This window comes from Chiloscyllium plagiosum, chromosome 36 (assembly GCF_004010195.1).
Source record: "Chiloscyllium plagiosum isolate BGI_BamShark_2017 chromosome 36, ASM401019v2, whole genome shotgun sequence".
Classification (NCBI taxonomy): domain Eukaryota; kingdom Metazoa; phylum Chordata; class Chondrichthyes; order Orectolobiformes; family Hemiscylliidae; genus Chiloscyllium; species Chiloscyllium plagiosum.
In genome coordinates, this window is record NC_057745.1 from 19,470,612 (window position 1) to 19,495,432 (window position 24,821).

General features: G+C 37.7%; 1 protein-coding gene across 5 annotated transcripts in view; it reads left to right on the forward strand.

Annotated features, from left to right (window-relative positions):
- The window catches only part of znf280d (zinc finger protein 280D), a 128,279-nt gene that overhangs the window by 42,799 nt on the left and 60,659 nt on the right, over positions 1–24,821 (forward strand). For all 5 annotated transcript variants that reach the window (XM_043677474.1, XM_043677473.1, XM_043677472.1 and 2 more), the window contains 4 exons: positions 7,747–7,839; positions 8,049–8,179; positions 9,300–9,429; positions 20,730–20,909. In XM_043677474.1, the coding sequence (XP_043533409.1) occupies positions 7,747–7,839; positions 8,049–8,179; positions 9,300–9,429; positions 20,730–20,909 (534 nt within the window). The remainder of the gene's footprint in view (positions 1–7,746; positions 7,840–8,048; positions 8,180–9,299; positions 9,430–20,729; positions 20,910–24,821) is intronic.

The following is a 24,821-nucleotide window of genomic DNA, read 5'->3' on the forward strand; positions in this document are numbered from 1 at the left end:
TTGGGAATATGGGATGGCGTTTTTACAGGGTGCAGGGTGGGAGGAGGTGTAATCTAGGTAGCTGTGGGAGTCAGTCGGTTTGTAGTAAATGTCTTGTGTTGAGTTGGTCGCCCGAGATAGAAATTGAGAGGTCTAGGAAGGGGAGGGAGGAGTCTGAGACGGTCCAGGTAAATTTGAGGTCGGGGTGGAAGGTGTTAGTAAAGTGGATGAACTGTTCAACCTCCTCTTGGGAGCATGAGGTAGCGCCATTACAATCATCAATGTAGTGGAGGAAAAGGTGGGGGTGATGCCAGTGTAGCTGCGGAAGATGGACTGTTCCACATATTCTACGAAAAGGCAGGCATAGCTGGGGCCCATGCAGGTGCCCATGGCTACTCCTTTGGTTTGGAGGAAGTGGGAGAATTGGAAGGAGAAGTTGTTAAGAGTGAGGACCAGTTCAGTCAGTCGAAGGAGGGGTCAGTGGAAGGGTACGATTATGCACCACCATAAACCTCAACTGTAGAGAAGAAACGGTGCAGCTCAAAAAAACATCTGGTTCTGATTGCTATCTATACTCCTTTCATATCTATCGTGGACTTAAGCATGTTAGTTATTAAATAAGTCCATTGAGATTATTAGGAATCAAATTGTAGCATATTTTTTGTCATGTGTGTACACATTGTAAAATAGCATAATCCTTTGACTCACCGGGAGAAACATATCCCAAAGATTTAGTAATACTGGATAATATACAGTGCTTCGTCAAGTAAAACTGCTAAAAATAGCATGTCATCCAACTCAGTCATAAGAGATATTAATGGACTATAATCATCTCTCAATTTTAAAAAAGTAAGTCTTTGATAAACACACATTAAAACTGTCATTCCTTCATCAAATTCTAGTTTTGTTCAACAGTAAACTTGGGGTTGGCTACTTTTTTTTTAGGAATACTAACTTATTACATTTTAATATATTTTTACGTTGAAGCTTATTCTGATTGGTACGCCAAGAATGAAAGATTTAATGGGCTGTTGCTCAGGATAGAAAATCTCTGTTGACAAGTGAGTGGTGAAGTATTGGTACACCTTGTGTCACCAAACTCCTCGGCCACACTGGACCTGAATCTTTCTTTACTTTGCACATTTTGGGTTTTAACATGAATTATTTATATATCACTCATCTAATTACAGACTGTTCTTTTATCCCTTCCAATTGTGTTCCTCCTTCAAAGCTGTTTGACTGTAATATTGCTTGGTTCTGACAAAAGGTCCTTTTTACTCTTCCTTTTTCCACAGATGATGCTTGACTTGCTGTATTGCTTCAGAAATGTTTGTTTTATTTCAGATTTTAACAATTGCGCTTTTAAAGAAAAAGGTAGATTTGTCATCCTAAGAAGTATAACTTTTGTTATAAACTTTGATTTAGCTGTACTAAATTCAGACTAAGCTGCATCATTTGGCACTTCTGACACTGTTTACTGATTTAATTTCTTTTTGCTGTTTTCTTTTGAGGGAGAAGAAATAATTATAGTTATAATCTATAATGACAATAAAGCTCGGGAACATATTTTCTTCCCACTTATTCATCTTCCTGAGTGATGGTTATTTTATTTTGACAGTTGAGGTTGAAGATGTCATCTCAAAATGTGATTTCCAGCTCACAGTGTAGCTGTATGATTTTTCTGCACTGCATTCACCTGGATATGTAGTAAGTTCTCTTGTAAGAAAGATTTCCTATGGGGACAGATTAAAAGTCGGTGAACTGTATAGAAAATGTTTGATGTATTGCCAAAATGATAACACTTCCATGTTATCAGGGCAACATTTGACATCAGTCTACACTGAACCTTAGCGTTTCCACTGGTACAAAATAGAGAATTTCCCTGAGGAGTTAGTAGTTATACAAGTGAAGCCTCTGTGAGAATTTTGACATGCTGGGTTAGAACACCTCTACCACATCAAACATCGAGGCAACCTCTGAGTTCAAGTTGGCATTTCATTTAGAAGTGAGAAAATTAATTCTTGGTCAGTGAGACCTCTGTGTCAAGTCTTGAAATTACCAATTTCTGTCAGCATTAGTTTAATTTCACTCTTAAGAGTACCTGGAATGTCATTTTTAAAAAAAAGATTGAATTTGGAAAATGCTTTGTCATCGCTGCTGTTGATCTTTCTGCTGTTGCAGTATTGTCATTAAGTATTAGTCAGCTGTGTAATAATGGAAATGTCAGATTTTTGGCCACTTAATCTATAAAACTAAATTTAAAATTATTCAGCTTCACATGGATTTTGTCCCTGTGTTTTAAAAAATTCTCAAGGTCAAGGACCAGGCTCGCAGGAAAGTAGTCTGACACAGAACAAACAGCCAAGAGGCGAGTCTGCTAGAATATAAGTGTTTTATTCCCCGCAGTGTCCCCACAACCAGTCTCGTACTTACAACGGGTCTGGCTTATACTCACTCTACATGTTACCGGAACTGGGAGCCGTCAGTTCTCGTAGAGCGGTTGCCAACAACCCACACTCGGCGGTTAAACGCAACCCCGGAGCAGACTCACCGAACTGGACAACTTTTCCAGCTGATATACTCTTTTCCAGATATAAACATTCATGTGAACAGCAGAGCAAGGCTAAAAAACACATTCCATTCTGGTTACATACAGATAAGAAGATTCACACGGGAAGGTGTATAACAAGATTCACACGGGACTAAGCGACACCTTCCATTTTCGGTTAGATTCACACATGTAGCAGAGCAAGGCTAAAAAACACATTCCATTCTGGTTACATACAGATAAGAAGATTCACACGGGAAGGTGTATAACAAGATTCACACGGGACTAAGCGACACCTTCCATTTTCGGTTAGATTCACACATGTATTGGGACACAATTTTAACCCTTTCACCACATTCCACTGCTTGGCCCAATACATGTGTTACATTATGATTCACACATGTATTGGGACATAATTTTACACCACACCCTGCAAAGATGAATTATTTATTGCCAGCATGTTTTGAAGTATACAATATGTGGATAAAGTGCTGATGGAGTTCTGACTGTGGGCAATAACTGAGACCAATTTGAAATAATGAGTAGCACTACATTTAAGATATATTGATTTAAATCTGTTGAAAGGATACGAGAGACTACCTTTATGAACTGTTTATGTTTTGTGATGAAAGTTTAGAGTTTTCTTGTAGAAGGATGAGCTGTGAGAAGATGCCAATGGGATTGACTCAATGGATCTATTTCGGTGTTTGCATTATTCTGTACGTTTGTTTCTCCCAGATTAAAATTGTTTGCTTCTCACATTAGACACCTCAATTTGGGACAATAGCTTCATCTTGTCTATAAGAATGTAAGCGGTCTTAGATAATGTAGCCATGATGTGGAGCTACATCATGGACTGGGTGGACAAAGTTAAAAATCTCACAACACCAAGTTATAGTTCAACAGGTTTATTTGGAAGCACTAACTTTTGGAGTGGTAGTGTGGAACAGGTTCATAGGACACAGAATTTATAGCAAAATGTTAGTGTCATGCAACTGAACTGATATATTGAACAAACCGAGACAGCAATTTAGGTTTGTTTAATATATCATTTTAGTTGCATGATACTGTAATTGTTTGCTATAAATTCTGTGTTTTGTCATCCTGTTCCACAGCTACATGACAAATGAGCAGTTCTCTGGAAGCTAGTGTTTCCAAATAAACCTGTTGGACTATAATCTGGCAATGTGTGATTTTTAACTTTGATAATGTAAGCTGATTTGTACACTTTGTATTTCGGATGTTTCCAAGAAGGCCTAAGGAGTGGATTGTGAACCTGCAGAAAATGTTATACCTGCTAGCCATTTTAAAGGCAAGTATGTGGGGAAAAACAAATGTTGTATTCAAATGTTATTCAATGCAGTGTTTTAGTGGAGAGAAAAAAGATAAAAATATAAGAAGTTCAGAAAAAATAATGTTTTCAGCTGCACTGAGATTCTGCAATACATACTGTAATGCTGATACTACAGTGCATTATCTGAGTCCAGAAGAGACATAAAATTGAAAGAAGAGATTTCTAATTATTGTCAGAGTTGTAAGGATTTAGAGAGTTCATAACTAAGAATTATAACCAATATTACAACCAAACTCTTGATGAAGGAAAACAAAAGACTGAGTATGTATTGGCAAGAAACTTAATAGAAGCTTTTACTATCTGCTTTTAAGTGCCTAACATATAAAGAAATGTTTAAAATTAAATGCTGCTCCCTTGGAAGCAAAGATGAGGCAAAATTATAATGGGAATTAAGGGCAACGACAGGTGTTAAGCATATACTAAGTATCTATCTCAAGATTTGGAGATGCCGGTATTGGACTGGATCGTGCTGTGTTACGATCGAGCCCTCCACAATCACCTGATGAAGGAGCGTCGCTCCGAAAGCTAGTGTACTTCCAATTAAACCTGTTGGACTATAACCTGGTGTTGTGTGATTTTTAACTATCTATCTCAAGTTACATTCCACTTTCAAGGAGCTATGAACCTGCAGTCCAAGGTCTCTTTGTTCAGCAACACTCCCTAGGATCTTACCATTAAGTGTATAAGTCCTGCTAAGATTTGCTTTCCCAAAATGCAGCACCTCACATTTATCTGAATTAAACTCCATCTGCCACTTGTCAGCCCATTGGCCCGTCTGGTCAAGATTCTGTTGTAATCTGAAAGTGAATTGATATTGAATCCAGGGAATTCAGAAGAAGTCTGGGATATTCCTCATGATTGAAAAGTAGAAAACATAACCCTGTTATTTGAGAAAGGATGGAGAGAGAAAACCCCAAACTATAGACTGATTAGCCTGACATTCGTAGTAGAATAGTGGAGACTACTTTTATGAACAGTTTGTAATTTGTGATGCAAGTTTAAGAGTTTCCTAGTGTTCAAGTTCTATTATTAGGGGCATATTCAAGAAGCTCTTGGATAATCATTATATGATTGGACCAAGTAAACATGTAATTGTCAGAAAAATCAAGTTTAACAAATCTGTATATCCTCAAAAACACTGAAACTAGTTGGCCTCAGTCATTTACAATCTATATTAATGCTGTGGATGATAGCTTAACTGTAATATAAACAGGCTTTCTGATGAGAAGGTGGAAAACTAAGCTGTGATAAGGATGTACAGAGGTTGCACAGGGATTTAAACAGATTAATTAAGTGGGCAGCAAAATGATAGATGGAACACAATATTGTCAAATGTGAAGTTTCCCATTTTGAATGGAAAAGTGGAAAAACAAGTTTTAAGATAGCGAGAGACTTGAATATATTGGTATTTAGAGGAAGCCAGGTGCTGTTGAGAGACTGGTTTTGTGCAGTTATATCGAGCGATTCGGAAAAGATAAGACATGTTGACTTTTTATTATCAAAGTTTGGATTATAATTGTGAAGTTTGATCAAATTCCTTGGGGAAGCCACACTTGGTCACTATTACAGTTTTGGTGTCCTTAACATAAAAAAGGCCCTTACTTGCCCTGGAATAAATGAAACAGAGCTTCACTGGACTGGTTATTGGATGAAAGGTTTCTCTGATGTGGAAATATTTAGTAGACTTATGTTCCCTAGAATTTAGAAAGTTGTTGTGATTTAATTGCAACATTGACAATTCTTGAAAACTTATCCAGCTTGCTAGGGTAGATAATCTGAATAAAGTGCTGGAAATACTCAGCAGGTCTGTTGGGTGAGTGAGTGATAAAGATCAATTTAGTCTGCTGTCATTTTATGTTCCTCATGCTTGTAATTGTAGAAATTCAGAATTCAATTAAAAATTGTCAGCATACCCAATTTCCATTTGCAATGATGATCACCATCATTGTATAGAACAGGTCCTCCAAATTTGGTCATAATCTGCTAAATTTCTCTTGAGCTCATTAAATATGTCCATAGAGTGGTTGCAATGTTTAGAAGCCAATAGCTGACCACAGGTGAACCATAGAAATCCAGACGTAGTCAACTCAGAATGCTGTAGTCAACTTGGCAGTAAATTGTTTTTAAATTCTTGACTCAAATTTTGCAACTACTTTTTCTTGAAGAATTGGACTGAGTTCCAAATTTGAATGATACTAGCACGCCATAAAGTTAATAGTTTTATAACCATTTAGAAGAGGTTTGAGTCGCAACCTAAAAAGAAGTGAATATTCAAGGCATACTGTTTTAGGCCTCCTGGCAAAAGCTTGTTTTCCATATCAACCTTTTTATATTGCTCAGGCAAGTGACATCCACATATAGGAAAGGTTATAAATTGTATTGAAAAAGAATTTAAAGATGTAGGCTTGCTGACAGTAACCATTTCTTGATTTTGCATTAATATAAAATCAGTTCCAACTAAATCTGTGAAACCAGTGGTTTCTTTGCTGGGCAACCTATCCAGATTTTTGTGCATTGATGAACTTCAGTCCTGAGCTTGGTGTGATCATGCCATGAGGGCAGAGTACAGCTGCGTCTTTGCTGCTACTTTTCCCACGTTGACATACTAACATTGAATGGAATACTAATCTATGGGTACAAGATGGTTATTTTGTTATGTCAGATATGATCAAAAGTACAAGAAAGCTATGACATTAGCTCCCCCAGATCAGAGTCTAAACAAACCTGTGTGTCTAGCCAAAATAACATTAATGGGTTTTCAACTGCATTAATTGTGGAGGAGAGAAAAGGCTGACTCCTTCTTCATATGTTTGGATATGAATGCAAACCTCTGTTTGATCATATTGGGGGTCACAAGATCAGTGCCTTGGCTTGCCTTCTGGCCACTGTGGACAATGAGTTGCCTCTTGAGAGAGGTCTTATGCCTATGTTCCCTTGTTTAAGAACAAAGTAAAATTTTCCCTGTCTCCTGATTTTTCTTTCCTTGGGTTCAGTGTTTTTCCAAATTCCAAATTTTTGCATCTTAATTATGATAATAAATTTACTCATCCTTGAAAGCTCTCCAAAATTGAGAATTTTAAACTTCTTATATTGGAGCCTCCATTGTTGGCTTTAGGATTGACTACTTAAATGATGAAATCATGGTACCATAAGTTTACTTATCTATAATACAAGGCAGAATTGATGCATCATTTTTACTCTGTATCGTACACACAGTAATTCATGAAGTTTGAACATGGCTAAGACATCTATCATTAAGTATCAGCGACAAAAAGGATAATGAAGAACCTCTTAAAATGCTGCAGTTCTTCAGTGACTAAAACTAAAGTGTGCATTTAAGCTCTTGCAGTTATTCCACAGCAACTCCCAGTAAGGTTTCATTGAACAGAAGATTACCAGATGGAGCCGTCCTCCTATATTTACTAAGCATGCTTGAATAAGTTTAACTGGAACACACAAAACAAATTTTATCTCCCTCCTAGATTTGTTCCACAATGGGTCATAAATTAAGAAAATTGATGAACTAAATCTTATGTGTAATGGTTCTTATTTTTCAAATGAGAGGCAATTCTACCAAAAGTAAACCCTTTCATCCCATCTACAAGCACTTTTATAGTACAGTTTCTGGGAGTTAGTGGTAAATTTCTTAATCTGAATATTGTGTAGTAAACTGCTCAAAGCCACCCTTGTTTTCCCTACTTTCTGAAATCTTGATTTTTTTTTTTCAGATCGTGAGAAAAATCAGGAGAGAAGTGACAATAAAATTTTGAAGGATAATAATTTGTCATATTTTGAATTTCTCCAGATCCTTCAAATTTCTCATTAGAAGATTACTTATTATTTCTGTCTTTTATTTGCTTCCAAGGTAATAAAACAGAAGGCACTACATTTAATTTGACACAGCAAGGAGGAATGCAGAATGGACTTAGCAGAGGCATGATGGTCTCCTTTAGCAGTGGTAAGAGATACTGAAGTGATTGTTTTGGTGTCTAAATTTAGTTCTGAGACACTATTTGTAATTAAACTTGTTTGTTTCTGTAAAACAACAGTGCTATTTAGTTTAGAAAAATGGGTGTCCTTTGCTAAATGTTTTTTAATGTGTTCATCTTTGCGGACTCATATAAATCCTCCACAATATTGAAAGTTTAAAAAGATTTATTTCTGTAGGTACATCGTCTACAAACCAATCAATCAACCATCAGACTGCTCCATTAAATTCGAGCACAATGGGTGTGTATCAGTCAGGATCACAAACTGTGCCGGCTTCAGTAACGACACAGCCTATTGTCACAACACAGGTAATGACAAAATGGTGTAATTTGTTTACTTAAACACAGCTCAATTGACTTTAGTTTCCACTCTTAAGCATTGGAACAATGCTGTGCAGTTCATTTTCAGTTGTCTTGAAGGAATCTGTTATTTCTTTTTCGCTAGTATGATGGAATGCCTCATGATTTTTTTTAAATTGAATAAATTAGTGTGGAATTGAGACCCAGAATCTGCATTAAATTAGCAGTTAGAATGTGGAAATTGGCCAACTTGTCTATTGGTGTTTAGTTTTCCTGGAAACAAAGCAATTCTAAGCATCAATCTAAGTACCAAAGTTTCATCAGAGGATTTTGAAGTTATTTCTAGAATGTCTTGAAGGAAATTGAGTTTTACAATTACAGAATATCTAGTGATATATTAAAAACCTCGCATTTGAATTCATTACAGTTAAGCCAAATTCTATATTGAATAAAGATTTCTGTTGAGGATTAATTGACACACTACTGTCAATTGTAAATTAAGAAAGGTTGCTGTGTAGCAATATATTGGTGAGATCTGATGTTTCACACATGACCTCACCAGTTCTCTGCTCTGAGACTAATTGTAATACCTCAATCTGTTGTTCAAAGCAAACCAGAAGTCAGATTTGAGAATTGGGTATAATTTGCATATTTTTCACACGATTGTTTGTGTTTGGAATTCTCTTCTTCAGGTAGCAGTGAAGTCATAGGGAATATTCAAGACTGAGTTAGACAGGAAAGGGGAGTCAAAGTCACAATCAGATGAACCATGGTGGTGTGGGATTGATGGACCGAATAGCAGATTCCTCCTATTTCCTGTGGTGTTGTCCGACAAGGGAGTACGATACCAGGGTGTTTTAAGTGCATTGGCTTGCAAATCAACAGATTAGTGAATAATTGATATTTAACTGAGAATTTGTAATGCCGTTGAAGAGCAGTTTTGGATTGTTATACTGTACAGACCTTTGAGTAACTGATTCTGCCAGCTGGTGACCATTTTCCACATTTTTATCTGGGTGAAATTACTTTTGTGTACTCCATTGTGATGGAAGCACCTCACATGCTCAGTTTTTATTCTTAATTTTGAAAAACTAATTTGATTTTATTGAAGAACTTTCCTTTCTGCTAGGGTTTCGCTGCTAAAGATGTGGATTTACCAACGACTGTGTCTCAGAGTTCAGGTGGAGTAGGATACAATGCAAGACAGAATCCAAGTCTAAGTCGCTATCAAAACAGACCAACTGTTTCTGTGCTTTCCGGTATGCTTTCCGGTTTGAGATCTTTAATTTCTGTTTTTCTTCAGCAATTTTAATTTTAACCATAGAAGTTGTAATTGATGAAGAAGACCTCGATATGAGCAGTATTTTTACTAGAATGTAACATTAATTTGCTACCATTCAGCCAATTGATTACATTCACCATCTATCTAATCAAATTAAGCCCTGAAGAAAGCTCACTAGAAGAAGAGGAAAACTATATGATTGAATTTAATTTGTCTCTCAGGCAGCCCAAGACTCACTGCCTCCTTTGTTGCATTTAATTTTTTGCCACATTGTCTTAAGAATCTTTCTTCCATCACTATGCTTCGAAGTTGGTTTTAAATATTTTTCACTCCCTTTATGAAGAAGAGTCGTGCAATACTGGTCATGAACTTATTGTTTACAAATTTAAATGCTGCTGCGTTTGGCTCTACACTTGTTAAACTCATATTCTTGATAGTTTCCCATAAAATGTTGCAACCATCTCTGTCTCCTTTACAGATTGGAAAAACTACGATTTCACCTATCTTATTACCCAGATTCATGAGACGAGGGATTCACCTTCTTGTTCTTCTTTGTACTGCTTTCAGTTTTGAAAGGTCTTCCATTTTCATTTCAGTGATCAGAACTGAGCATAGTACTTGAGGTTGTTTTTATTGGAGCATTGTGCAATTTGGTCATGAATTCCTCTGATTTGTATTCTAATATTTTAATTCTGTTGGCTTTGGGACTACAGTTGGTCATGTTTAATACTGATTCAACTAGAACATTATTATTCATTTAACTTCATATTGAACTGTTTCAACACAATTCATGAAGCACATATCCTATCTTTCATGTGTGCCAAGGATCCTCCTCTACTACTCTCACTGGTACGAGTTGTTATCTATGTTTAGGTCAATTCTGTGTCCAGACCCTTTTTTGAATTCCAATCTGACGACTTTTACCGAAATTAATAGCCATTATTATGGAACATCATCAATTAATGTTTTTTTTTGTAACCCATGTCGGCAATATTGAATGATTAGTGCACTTGAGTTGGATTGTTTTTTCCTTAAACAATTCATGCCGGTTTGTTAGCCAGGAGTTTTCCCATTTCATCCTTGTTGGCTGCTATTTACTGAATTTTTGTAGAAATACTCCTCAAGCTTGCTTCTGATGCATGATTTTTGCAGAGTTGAAGACTCTGTTGTCTGCGTGCTCTTGTCTTTATTTCTGAACAAGAATGCACCATCAGCCTTTTGTCCAAACAGCTTGTAATTTCCCTATCATTCTCTGCACAGTTTATTTCAACCTGCTTCCACCTCAAAAGTACTTGACAACATCACTGAAAATGTAAATAATCCTAAAAAAACACATTTTATTTGTTTTGCTTTAATAGGATGCTCACATCACCTCCCATTTCCAAAATCCCCTCAGCCACATTATCCATTTCTGTTCTGTGAAGCTTCAGGAACTGTGCTTTGAGTCTGTGCTTTTCACTGTTAGATTTGGGAGCACCAGCTAGAAAAGGAAGATTTATACTTCTCTGAAATGTACATACATCCTTTATTCTTGTTGGGCCTGGAGCATAAAAACATATTTTGGTGGTTGGTTAGTTCAGTTGGCTGTTTTGTGATGCAGAATTATGCCACCAATGTGAGCTCATTTCCCACACTGGCTGAGGTTACTATGAAGACACACCTTTCCAACCTCTTCCTTCACCTGAGGCATGCTGACCTTGACCTGATGCGCTTTTCCAGCAACATGCTCTCAACTCTGATCTCCAGCATCTGGAGACCTCACTGTCTTCAAGTTACACCACCCCCAGTTGTGTCTCTCTAATGAGAGACCAGCCTTTTGGTCTGGTAGGACTGTAGTGACTTTAACTTCAAATACAGTGTGTTTGCATTGATATTTTCCACGCCCCTCAGCGTGTTTAAAGTCTGGATCAGGTTCCTGTCAATCATTTCTCCACAACTTCAGTTTCTGAGCCTGCCCTGTCCAACAGGCGACATAGTAGAGGTGGAGAATACAAAGCTGCCTACATTATTCCAAGTCTGATCTCAGTGTGGTGTTGAAAAAACACAGCAGGTCATACAGCAGCCAAGGAGCAGGAGAATTCACCCTTCATCATGGCTTATCTCCAAAATGTCGATTCTCCTGCTCCTGAGGAGGCTGCCTGACCTGCTGTGCTTTTCCAACACCACACACTCGACCGATCTCCAGCATATGCGGTCCTTGCTTTCTCCAATTCTGACCTCACTTTTGATTACGCAGGGTTATTTGAATTTGTATTAAAGTGCTTTTGAGATGAATTGTAGTGATTAACTTTGCGGATTCAAGCTTCACACTTTAAAGTTCATTCCTTTTCCAGCTATGTTGAGCGTCATCTTAGTTATGCACTCATGAACTGTATCTCTACTTTCAAGTATCTAATGCTGTAACTTTTATTTGCATTAAGATTAATTTTGTTCTTTAGGCCATGTGCAGAATTAGTTCTTTTTTTTTGACTGGTGTTGTTCTTGGTTATGTTCAAAATCTGGTCAAATGACAATCATTTCAGAATATTAAAACAGGAGCAGCACTGTCATGTTTAAGAATCATGTAAGCTGCACAGGACTCCAATTAGAATGTTGCAAAATTCCACTCAATCCTTCTCCCTTTCCATGTAAACGTTTTGTATTTTAATATTGATTTTTATTTTTGTTCACAAAATATATGGTTAGATAATCATTTATTAATTCCTTTGATGGAATGATCTTTGACTTGAAATTTGAAATATATTTTCAATTGCAACACGGGCTATTGGACAAACTCGTGTGAGGTTACTATGGAGGAAACTGTTCTACCTTTGAAATCATGATGAGGAATTTTGTAGCCCAATGTAATAGTGGTTATTCCAGTGTTTTCAGTCAGATTTTAAGTAACCAAGACTGCATTTTGTTCATTTTAAAAGCAGATTTGTTATGTTCCTGTTTGAAACTTGTACTTGTGGAACTTTGTCGGCTGTGCCGATGTTTCCACTTAAACTGGAATTGGAATTTCCCATGATTAATGCGCCATAATTTGCTGCACTCTCTTTTCTTCTTCATTTTTGAGCAGGTCTCTTAATCACCCCTGATAACTAATTAAGGGCAAAATTGCTTGTGTTGTGACCACCTTTTTGTTTATTCCAATCAGTACTATTATTATATTTAACTTTGGTAAAACATTGTTTCTTTTTAACTTCAAATTTATCCAGTTGTAATATGTTTTTGTGACAGATATCAATAGTATTGTCATTTTTACCTCCAGTGGCATGGCAACATTTAATTGAACTTTTTTTGAAGTTTAGAACATTTACATTTAATTCCAAGTGTGATTTTGTTTAACAGTTGTGGGAGAAGATCATGCACTTCACAAATTTTAGATAACATTAGTATGCTTCATTGTTTTGGAATATTTGTGGAATAAATTTTAATTAGTATCACCAATATTGATTTTTGAGTTTAAATATCATAATCAACAAGTTTTGACCGAAAAGTATTGATTGGACATTTTGGTTGCTGAGACTTGCTTGTTTAGATTAGATTCTCTACAGTGTGGAAACAGGCCCTTTGGCCCAACCAGTCCACACCGACCCTCCAAAGAGTAACCCACCCAGAACTATTTCCCTCTGACTAATGCACCTAGCACTATGGGCAATTTAGCATGGCCAATTCACCTGACCTGTACATCTTTGTACTGTGGGAGAAAACCTGAGCACTCAGAGGAAACCCACGCAGACACGGGGAGAATGTGCAAACTCCACACAGACAGTCGCCCAAGGCTGGAATCGAACCTGGGACCTTGGTGCTGTGAGGCAGCAGTGCTAACCACTGAACCACCGTGCCGCCCCAATTAATTGAAAAAGGTTTTAACAAAATTCAGAAAAGGGATTGATTTACAAGAATTGAGCCACTAAGTAGGGTAAAGGAACCTTATTGTTCTGCTTATAATTTCTCAAATATTCTCTTAAAGTATGCTGTTGTCATTGACCTATGCAAGGAACTGCAGTCCTGTCTGGTCTCACTTCTGTGGTCTGTCCCCCTTCTCGATGTGCTCTCAACAATGTTTCTGGAAAAAACAAGACTATCTGGAATGAGATGAGGCAGTTAATGATTATTATTGAAAAGGAAGACAACTGGTGATATAAACAATGATTGCTTATCTTATCTACTTTCAGCAAAGGAGCTGTGCCAATAATTGCATTTAGATTGGGTATTCACTGGAAAATAATTTGGTATTGAGAATTATTTTTTTCTGTTTGCAATCAGTGTTTTTGGACAGACAGAATAATGATACACAAGGAAAGTAATGATCTTCAAATTGATCGGTTGGATTCCTACTAGGTGTTTTTTGTTTATTAAGTGTACAGGTGAAGGAAATTGTCCTCTCTTCAGTGTCCAAGTCCAAGATGATTTATTACTTGTAAACTGATATATCATTATAAAATCTGAATGTTCATGAAACAATGGATCTGCTTTTAACAGCAGTGAAAGTTGTTATTTTTTCTGGTTTATGTTGATACGAGGCAAGATTTCCCAAAGTGAGGCTGGAACCCTAAGTGGGATGATGAGCTGAAATTTTGGCATCTCTAAGTCTGAGCCAGCTATGGCTATTGTGGAACCATTACCAAGTTATAAACAACTTCAATAATTCCTGTTCCCCCCCCAAAATAAAATTGGTTTCTCAGTTCACGTTGAGAGTATTCCACAATCTTAAGGGGGGGGGTCATGGGAAATGTTTAGGAAGCACTGTACTGGAACCTTTACGATAAGCAAAACAAGTCAGTACTCGTTCTCAGTTCTGGCTAAGGACCTCACATCATGCAAATAATTGGATTTATGTTTAAATTGACACCAGGACACCTTGTACTTCTCAAATAAAAATGAAAATTGCTGGAAAAGTTCAGCAGGTCTGGCAGCATTTGTGGAGAAAAGTCGAGAGTTAAAATTTGGGTCGGCTAACCCTTCCTCAGAACTCAGAACTGCTGAGCTATTCCTGCCATTTCTGATTTTGTTTCTGAATTATAGCATCACAGATGTTTTGACTTTTGTGTTTTTTAACCCCATCTTAAACCAATAAATCTACATTAATATTTTCCAAATATCTTTATGCAACATCTTCTGATGGTAGGTTTTGAAAGCGTGGTTGGAGGAAAGTTGAGAGCCTTGCATTTTGTATTTTGTAGTTTACTCGTTGTGATAAATGCTACCAATAATGCCAAAATGATACTGAAGAATTAGGAAATATTATTTTAAGACTGAAATGTAAATGAGTATTAAATGTTTAATTGAATTGGTGATAGATAATCAACATTGTGTTCCTTTGTTTGTTTGAAAGTGAAATTTTACCTGAAAGAGCTAATGATATCAGCTTGAAAATTTAGTTTCAAACTTTGAAAGAGAGTACTCAGATTGTTTTTAAAAAATGACAAAATTGCTGTTGTTTGATATGTATAGTTCAGTACTTAGCAGTCAATTTATCTTTGAGTAAGATGTTTCTCCTTCGTGCACAGGAGCCATTCCTCAGTTAGGAAGAACTGGACCTTCTCAGTTAAGACCAGTTGATACTGGTAGAGCAATTCCAAATATCAGCTGTAGTCCCTCTCAGGTGAATTTAGCTGTACTGAATGTTTCTACAAGTGCGAATGAGCAAAAGTTGGTGCAGAAAAATTCTCTAAAACCTCTTCAAACAACTCTGATCCTTAACCATGCCAGTGGAATAGGTTTAAAAAAACCATCTGGAATAACTTCTCTATTGTTAAGAGTGCAGTTCTGAACTGGAGCTCTATCACTTTTATGCATGCTTGGTTGCTGCTTTTCCCTCTTCACACAAAAAAACTATTTATGATCTGCATTCTGAAATCAATAAATGCAGTTAGCATACTTGGTTCATACCATTTGAGTGATGTGTAAATAACTAGTTTAAGATGCTAATTAAAACCTGACCAAATGCTTAGTGAACAAGCAAACTATTCTCCTAGCTCATTTGGCTTGGTGTCAGCACTTATCTGACTGTAATCCTATGAACTACAAAAATGGGCAGTCTGAAGTTTGTATGTCTCTATGAACCTGGAACAGCAGGTTCTCAAGTGCAGTTATTAGACAAGATTATTTGAAATGTGCATTGTATCCATTATCTGTTTGAGTTGGTTGGTGAAGTATTGATTATGGTTGTATCATTCATTTTGGTAAATATAGTAATCAATCTCCAGAAGGCTGAGGTTAACTCTCTGGTGATCTTCACCATTATGAGTAGTGTGGAGGTGATGTTTCTAGTTTTGGAAGTAACCAAAAGTAGAGGCCTAAGATACCATATAAGCACTATTTTGGGAGGGTATTTTACCCAGAGATTTGCTATAATGTGGAATTCTAAACCACAGGAAAGAATTTGGGCTATAGTGTTTCAAGGAAAACTAAATAAACACATGAGGGAGAAAGGAGTGGAAAATTTGTGTGTTTATTGATTAGATTAGATTAGATTAGATTCCCTACAGTAAGGAAACAAGCCCTTTGGCCTAACAAATCCACACTGACCCTCCGAAGACTAACCCACCGAGACCCTATATTTACCCCTAACACTATGGGCAATTTAGCATAACAATTCAACTGACCTGCACATCTTTGGATTGAGGGAGGAAACCAGAGCACCAGGAGGAAACCCACACAGACACTGGGGGAATGTGTAAACTCCACACAGACAGTTGCCCAAGGTGGGAATCGAACCTGATCCCTAGTGCTGTGAGAGAACCTCTGCACACCTGAGAAACTTAGCTGAGTAATTCAACAAGTGATTTCTAGAATTACGTGATGAAACAAATCCTGTTTGTCTCTCATTTATTTGTTAAAATATACATTGTTGGTTGACCATCAAACTCCATTTGGTGTTTAGTTGACAAAACAGTAGAGTTGTTATAGAGGTCATCACAATACAAAATAGCATTGGACTGAAAGTTCAATCAAGGGGCCGCTCTTTTTGGAGACTCAAACAGAGGAAAAATATTTGTTTCTTCAATCCTATGCTTCTAAAGTGAATGTTGTGAGACAGCATTCTCCCAAATGAAGATAATCCAGTCCATGTATTGCACTGTATAAAGAGTAGCAGTCTCAAAATACAGTGCAAATCTTAAGGTATTGACAGATAAAATGCTGGTGTCACAAAAATGAATAATTATGTACACCTACTTCAGATTTACATAGCACTAAAAATAATCTCTCTATAGTTTTTGTTATGGGTAGTTTCTGGGTTGTACTTAGATTCAAAACTTGATCTTGTACTTAAGAAGATGTCACTACTATGAAAAATACTTGAATGTCGATTTTATGCTTAGGATCAATGTGTACTTTTTCCTAAACTGACCCAAAATTAACAGGTTACTGTAAGTATGATTCAATTAGTGCATTGGAAAGCCTCACCATTATATTTTTAGTTATTTTCATTTCATGCAGTGCACTGTTAGGGAATCTCATTAAAGGCCAGAATTTGCTTCCATTCATTGCACGCTTAAGATTTCCATTTTTTTCAATTTATGTGCAATTATTTTAAATTATTAATTTCAACTTTATTCTTCTGCCGAGTTGCAAAACCAAGATACATAAGCTTGCAATTTTCAATTTTATTGACAGTTTTAGTTTAATGTCTTGATACTGGTTTTCTCCTAAATTATTTTGAAAGGAAGAACTTCTTTCCCCACCAAAATGTGAATGCTTTGGAGCCTATCTATCAGGTTGAAAATTGGAGAAATATTCTTTGCCTAGTTTTTCAAAACTCCCAGCTGTGAGTACCGGTATATTTTGCGTGGAGGAGATGTAGGTATAGCAGGACATCAGGGAATGGAAGAGAAGAGACAAATAAGACACAGTTTGAAAGAAATTTGTTAAATATTTCTGGAGGCAGGGATGGGAATGGCAAGATAAAGCAACAGAAACAGAAGAGGGACTTGGATTGCAGTAACTGAAGCATTGACATCTGATTGATGGTAAGAAGAACAGAATTCCATTATCCAAAGAGTAGCATGTAAAGCTGGGAAGTTGATGACAATGCCATAAAAGGATTAGAATTTATGAAAGGAGAATGCTAAAACAAATTTACTTGGCAGAAGGTAACCAGAAGGTGAACAATTTGCACATTTTGTGCAGGAGATAAATTGGAGCACCACCTTTTGGATCAGTCAAAAGCGTGGATGATGAAGGGAGGCTCCTGATGTCATTTGTGAAACTAATTTTCAAGACAATAAAGACACATTTGAAGGTTTAATCCTTTGTAAGTTCTGGTTGTGTTCCTGACAAATCAAGCAGAGAGGAACTTCATTTCACATTGAAAATTGAGCTAGAATACGGTGCATGTGGTTTCTTGTGTGTGCAGCATGACCTTTAAATAATGTTAGAGAAGCCTAATGTTTGAAGTCATTGTGATTGAAAACTCAGATTTTAAATTCTTTGCAAACAGCATTGTAACAGAAAGGTACTTGCACCTAAGTTTTATGAATTTTGTTTTTTTCTGTTTCTGACCTAAGTTGGAGGAGTGGACTGCTAGGTGGCAGATCAGGTTCAATACAGAGAATTGTGAGCTGATGCACTTTGGTTATGGGAAGGACTTTGAAATATAAAATAGGTGTACAATAGGTGTAGGAACAGGAAGATCTGGATGTTCATGAGCGCAGGTCACTGAAGGTGGCAGGACAGGTGGAGAAAGTGTTTAATAACGCATACAGTATTCTTGGCTTTATTAATTGGGACAGAGAGTACAAGAGCAGGGAGGTGATGTTGAACTTGTATAAGACACTTGTTAGACTTCACCTGGAGTGTCATGTACCATTATGGGTGCCGCCTGAGGGGAAAGATGTGAATGCATTGAACAGAGTACAGAGCAATTTACAGGAATAGTTCCAGAAATTATAAAATTTAGTTCTGGAAATAGATTGAAAAAGACTGTTCTTTCAGAGAAGAAGGCTGAAAGGAGATTTGATTTAGTTTTTCAAAATCATGAGAAGGTTGGATAGAGTTGATGGGAAGGAGCTGTTCCTGCTCATTAAAGAAAAACAATGAGAGGGCATAGATTTCAAATCGTGTCCAAATGAAGCAAAGGTGATGTGAACAAAAACTTTTTCAACACCCAAGTAGTCATGATATGGAATGTACTGCATGGAAATGTGGTGGAGACACTTTCAATTGAGGCATTCAAGAATGCATTGGAGATTACTTAGATTGAAATGGTGCAGGGATATGGGAAAAAAGCAGTCGATTGGGTAATAGAAATGGTGCAGGCATGATGGGTCTATGTCGTAATAATTGTTTGAAGTCTTGGTGAGCCATTGTTAAATAAATAACGTTATTCTCACTGCTATCACCACTTCCAAAAGATTGGAAAATAATGGAATTCTGAATAAATGATGTGGATCAAGTTTTAAAGATAAGTGTTACTTGCCAAATTACAATACACTTACATTTTTATTGGCAGGCACTGTTTTATTTACTTATATTTGGCAGATAATGAATGTGTGCAGTAGCTTTTCTTTCTAAAGTGAACTGGAATAACAGACTCAATGGTTTTGCAACGATAAATTAATACTTGATTTGCCATGATGATGCATACTTTCTAAGAAAGACCCTCGTCAGATGAGGTCTGTTTTCAGCAAAGACATGAAAGAAGGCAATGAATCCTTATTGATTCTGCCTGTCAGAACAGCACAAACCATTTTTTGCAGACTTCTCCAACTGCCTGGCAACAAAAATGTAGATTCATATTTGTAAGATCTTCATTGTAGTGCAGCCCTGTATCTGACCTTAATTCCCTGAAAGACAGACACAGCTACACCGTCTTTTAAAGTTTTAACTCTTAATTACTCTACTGAAGAAGAGTCACTGGACCTGATTAATTTTCATAGGTGCTGCCAGATCTTCTGAGATTTTCCAGCAGTTTCTCTTTTTGTCCTCCTAGGTTACTATTTTAAAAACCTAATAAAACCTTTAGAGCCTTTACTGGGGCCTGACTTACTATCTTTTTCTATTACTTCTGTGTTCATATCCAATGGAGAGGACCTACCTGACATGCTCAATATTCAGGATATTAAACTGTCCATCAAATTTGCTGAGGTGTTTAATGAAAATTAACAGGCTAATGTGTAACATTTTAAAAATGTTTTTTGGAGGAATTTGCGTTTTGAGCTATTCATCTCCAACCATTTTTTAAAGACTAATGTGAAAAATTCATTTTCAATCTTAGGTAAGTTATTTTTCCAAATCCTTCCTGTGAAAAAATAGTTCAGAAAGTGCTTCAAATAGTTCAGAAAGTGCTTCAAATTGCACTATGTGCCATCTTATGATAAACCAGGTTATGGATGATTAGGCTAAGAACACAACCCTGAAATGTTGAAGTTGAGATTATTACCTTCTTATGAGTATGACCACCTTCCTGTGTATCAGTTTTGATTCCTGCCAGAGGCTGGTTTTCTCCTCCATCCCTAATCTGTTTTATTTCTTGTGCTTTCTTCTGATCATATCTTGCTCAGTTTCTGGATCAAAGCTGTGGAAGTCTGGCATTGTTGTTTTCTGAACGAAAGCTCTATTCACAAAAAGTCAATGCCATTATCTGACATGATTCATCGTTTTACGGGGCTGATGTTAAGGAGCAGTTTGCTGTCAGGACACCTTGTTTAGGTTCAGTGTATCCTCTTCGTATTGCTCAATGCATATTTGTGTCATGTCCATTTTTATCAGCGAAATGCTGGGAGAACAATTTGAGTCTAAAAATGTTGCTGATGATGAGAGTGAAGGCATTTGTGTTGGTTAAATTAGACTTCACACTAGTCAGCAGGCAATCCAGAATGTCAGGTATAACTCAGCAGTTGAAAGTAGATTCTGTCAGTTGGAGCAATCTCAGATCAGTTATTTTAAGTTCACATTCCCCATTCGGGAGACCAAGCATGAAATATTTTCATGTATCTGACATGTAAATATTTCATATTGGGAAGAAATTATCTAAGCATTTTTAATCTCTGAAGTATTTAAGTAAATATTTGGTGATTTCTTTCTTTGTCCTCTTCACGCTTGCAAAACCCAACAAACCTTGTTCCTGTCTTAAATCATTTTAAAAACATATCTGAACTACCAAACAACAAAACTTATTAAATGTAAATGAGGAATCTACTAGAATCTTTCGTCAAGTTATTTCATTCAACTCTGTAATGGTATTAAAATATAATGGTGAGGTTAAGGAATGTTTTTCGTTACAGACTGTGTGAATTTCATACTTCAGTATATTTTTTAACTGCTATATTATTTTCTTAATTTCAGCAAGTGCAGCCCAGAGCACAAATATCAGTAACAAGCGTCCAGCAATCTGTGAGACAAACCATATTACTTCAAAGAAATCAAAATGCATTGAAGCCGGATCTGGGAGCAGTCAGTCAATCTTGTCACCATCTTCAACCACTTGTCCTGCAGTGGTGTCCTCATATAACAGTATGTCAAAAGGTACTACTTTCATTAAACTGAGCAATTAACATTGAAACAAAATTTTGTGCAAAGCATTTGCTGGAAGGTTTAGACTGAATGGATTCTAATGTGCATTCATCTTTGAAATTGAGAGACATATCTTTCAGTTATATGACTAACATAATTGCACATTAATAAGTTCAGCCTTTGTTAAAAAACCAAACTTTGAGTGCAGCACTATGTCAATGATGTTTTCCGCAAAAGTTGTAGTATCACTCTGGAACTTCAGATTCACACCATCTTGTACATTTATATAAATACTTGTGAAAGAAAAGTTAAGATTTTGGCAAGAGCAGAAGTAAACAAATAAATGAAAGATACTTTAGTTATCTTGGGTAAATATTTTTTTAAAAATCACTGAAGGGGTGTAAAACAACTTTATAAACAAAGAACAACTGTACAAATAAACCAAAGAACTGCAGATGCTGGAAATCAGAAATATGGAAATTGCTGGAAAAACGCAGCAGCTCTGGCAGCAGTAGACAGAAAACCGTTTTCGTTGAGGTTCCAATGACCCTTCCTCAGAACTGATTGCAGCTATAAAAAGGTTGGTATCTGTGCTGAAGAGGGGAGAGGGAGGAGTAAATGATAGGCGGGGATGGCACCCAGAGAGAGAGAACAACAAATGAGCAGACAAAAGGAATGGGAAAATCTACACCTGCTGTTGGGGACCATTAATAGCTGACAATAGGTTGTCATGTTTTGGAGATGGTAGTGTTGGACTGGGGTGTACTCCACAACCAGATGATGAAGGAGCAGCGCTCCAAAAGCTAGTGCTTCCAATTAAACCTGTTGGACTATAACCTGGTGTTGTGTAATTTTTGACAAGAGGTTGGTTGTGGTAGCAGCCCATGTGATGGTGAAGCCAGATGTGTGGGGTTTGAGCTCGGGATATGGGAGAAGCTGCTCAGGCGTAAGGTGATTGAACTCTTATATTGAGGGTAGAAAGCTACAGGGTCTCCAAGTGGAAAATAAGATGCTGTTCTTGCAATTATGCTGAGCTTCACTGGAGTGCTGCAGCAAGTCCGAGACAGATGTTGGCCATGGAACAAGGTGATGTGTTGAAGTGGTAGGCAACAGGAAGCTTAGGGTCATTTTTGTGGACAGACGTAGGTGCTTCTCAAAGCAGTTGTCCTGACTGCATTTCATCTCCTCAGTGTAGAGCAGATCCATGTTGTGATCAGTAAATACAATGGTATGCAGTGGTCCCCATTAGCCATTATTGATTTCTTGACTCCAAGGTATCTTCAACACTTGACGGAAAGGGAAAACTCTCAGGTTCCAGAACAGTCGGAAAGATAGTTGAGGAGCGGGGCACATTTTGCTCCCACATCTTTTGCGAGTTTGCAGCTTTCCTGTGGTCCACATGCTTGTTCAGGATCATCACACCTACCTGAACCATATACGTCACTGGACCTCACTGTGTCAACCATGCAGGACCATTCCAGTGGTTCCTACACCAAACTTTGTCCACATGAAGTAAACTCTCTCTTGCTTTGTAGAGTCTGTATCCAACATTAGCATACATTTCTACCCCCTCCCCCAGGTCCGGAAAGATCAGGTGTAATCTGGTGCAGAGTTTTCTCCCCATTACTCCCCACAACTCTGCTGAAGCTATCCCTATTATCAGGATGGTCCAATAATCAAATTGGAACTGCCACAGTTAGGTATTGAATTAAACTACAGGCTGTTTCTTTAAATCTGTTTCAAAGTTTGGACTGTTCTTTCTTTCTGCCAGTCCATTGGGTGATGGATGGTCTGGAGCTGTCCTTATATGGATCCTATTTGACTTCGGGAAACACTCATTCCCTGCTGGTAAATGATGGCCCGTTATCTGTGACCAGTTCTTGTATTATAAAGGATGCACGTATTTTTCTATGATTGATCCCATATTTGAAGAATGAACTCTGTGCAGATCCAGCCATTTTGAATGGGCATCGACAATGATTTACAACATTGAATTCATGAAAAGTCATGCATAGTCAACACTTAACTGAGTCCAGAGTTTAGCTCAACAACCTCACAAATGTGCGGGAGCTGCTGGCAGTAACTTCTGTCCTTGTTGGCATTCTGGGCACTGCCCCATGAATATGGCTGGCTATGTCTGCAACAAATCCTGGCCACCAAACATAACTTATCACCAGCTTCTTCATTTTGGAAATCCCTGGATAACCCTGGTGGAGTTGAGCCAGTATCTGGCGGCGACTTTGGCTCCAGACAATCACTCTTGCTCCCCATGTTAAAATGCCATCCTCTACGGTTATCTGGTCTCCGGGTCCAAAAGGTTTCACTTCTGGTTGTGATGGCCCTTTGGTTTCCCCTGTCACCACCAGCTGTTTCAGTTTTACCAGGACTAGATTTTTCTGCATCCAAAATCTTACATTGTCAGCTTTGACTAGAACAGTGTCCAGAGAAATTAAAACCATTACAGCCGCTTCCAGTGACAGTACCGCCAGTGATGTATCTGCCAACAGGAGGCAGCACACCGCATCTGCATTTGCTACTTGGCCTCCCGGTCGGTGTTCAACTTGTACTTATACACACTTAGAATTAGAGTCTACTGCTAAATTTGGCCTGAAGCTATGGGCGGCACTGCCTTGCTCTCGAAGTAAACTTAGTAAGGATTTGTGGTCAGTTTTTATTATAAATTTACATCTGGAAATGTACTGGTGGAACTTACTGTCTCTAAATATGACCACTAAACTGTCCTTCTTTATCTGGATGTATTTATGCTCTATATTAGCCAAAGTCCTAAATGCATATGCTGTTGGGCATTCCTCTCCTTTGGGGCACCTCTTAGTTAATACTACCTTGATGTCGTACGTGGAGGCATAGCATGTCAATACCAGCTCTCGCTTGGGATCATAGTGTGGTAACACCTGAGACGATGATAACCATTTCTTCACTTCCTTGAAAACTGTGGTTGGCTGTGTGACCATTTTCAAGGCTGACTCTTTTTAAAGAGTTAATGCAAAGGTGCCATGATGGAGGCTGGGTTATGTATGAATTTTCTATAAAAATTCAGACAGCCCAAGAAAAAAACCTAAGCTCCGATACAGACATGGAAGATGGACTTTTTCTTCCAATGGATGTAACCCGATCTTGTCAACTCTCTAGCCCAAATAGGTCACTTGGATGTGCCTGGAACATGCATTCTTCCCTTCTAAGATGTACATCTGTCTGGGAAAAGCGTCTAAGCACTGTGTCCAGGTTCTTTAGGTGCTCCTTATTGGTCTTGCCTTTTATTCGCACATATTGAGAGAAATTTGACCTGGGGTAGACCTTGTAAAATGTTATCCGCTGAAACATTGCGCAGGCTGACGATACCCGAAATGGCAGTGTCATATATTGGTACAAACCCTTCTGGGTGTCCATGTCGAATTGCAATTGCACTTAGGCATGGCCCATATTGAACTTTGTGAAGGACAGTCCCCTTGCCACCTTTGCATATAAATCCTCTATGCGAGAGATTGGAGATTTATCCAGCTGTGAAAAGCTGTTTATCATTTGTTTAAAATTCCTGCAAAGACAAACCAACCCATCGGGCGTCACAGTCAGTTTAACTGGTGTAGCCCATTCAGCACCTGGACTGGTTTGATGATTCCTTCGCTTTCCAGCCTTCTGATTTCTACCTTTACTTTTGTCAGAAAGGCAAATGGCACTGGGCTGGCCTTGCAGAATCATGCACTTGCTTCCTGGTCAACATACAAGGTGGCCTTGCCTTCTTTGATGGTCCCTTTACCTTCCTGAAAAATGTCCCAGTAGTTAATTAGGACTTCACTCAAACAGCCAATTTCTATTTGAAAAGTGTTGAGCCATTTGAGGCAACCAATTTTGCCCCAGCAAGCTTGGGCTTGTTTTTTTATGACAATCATTGGTAATTATATCAGC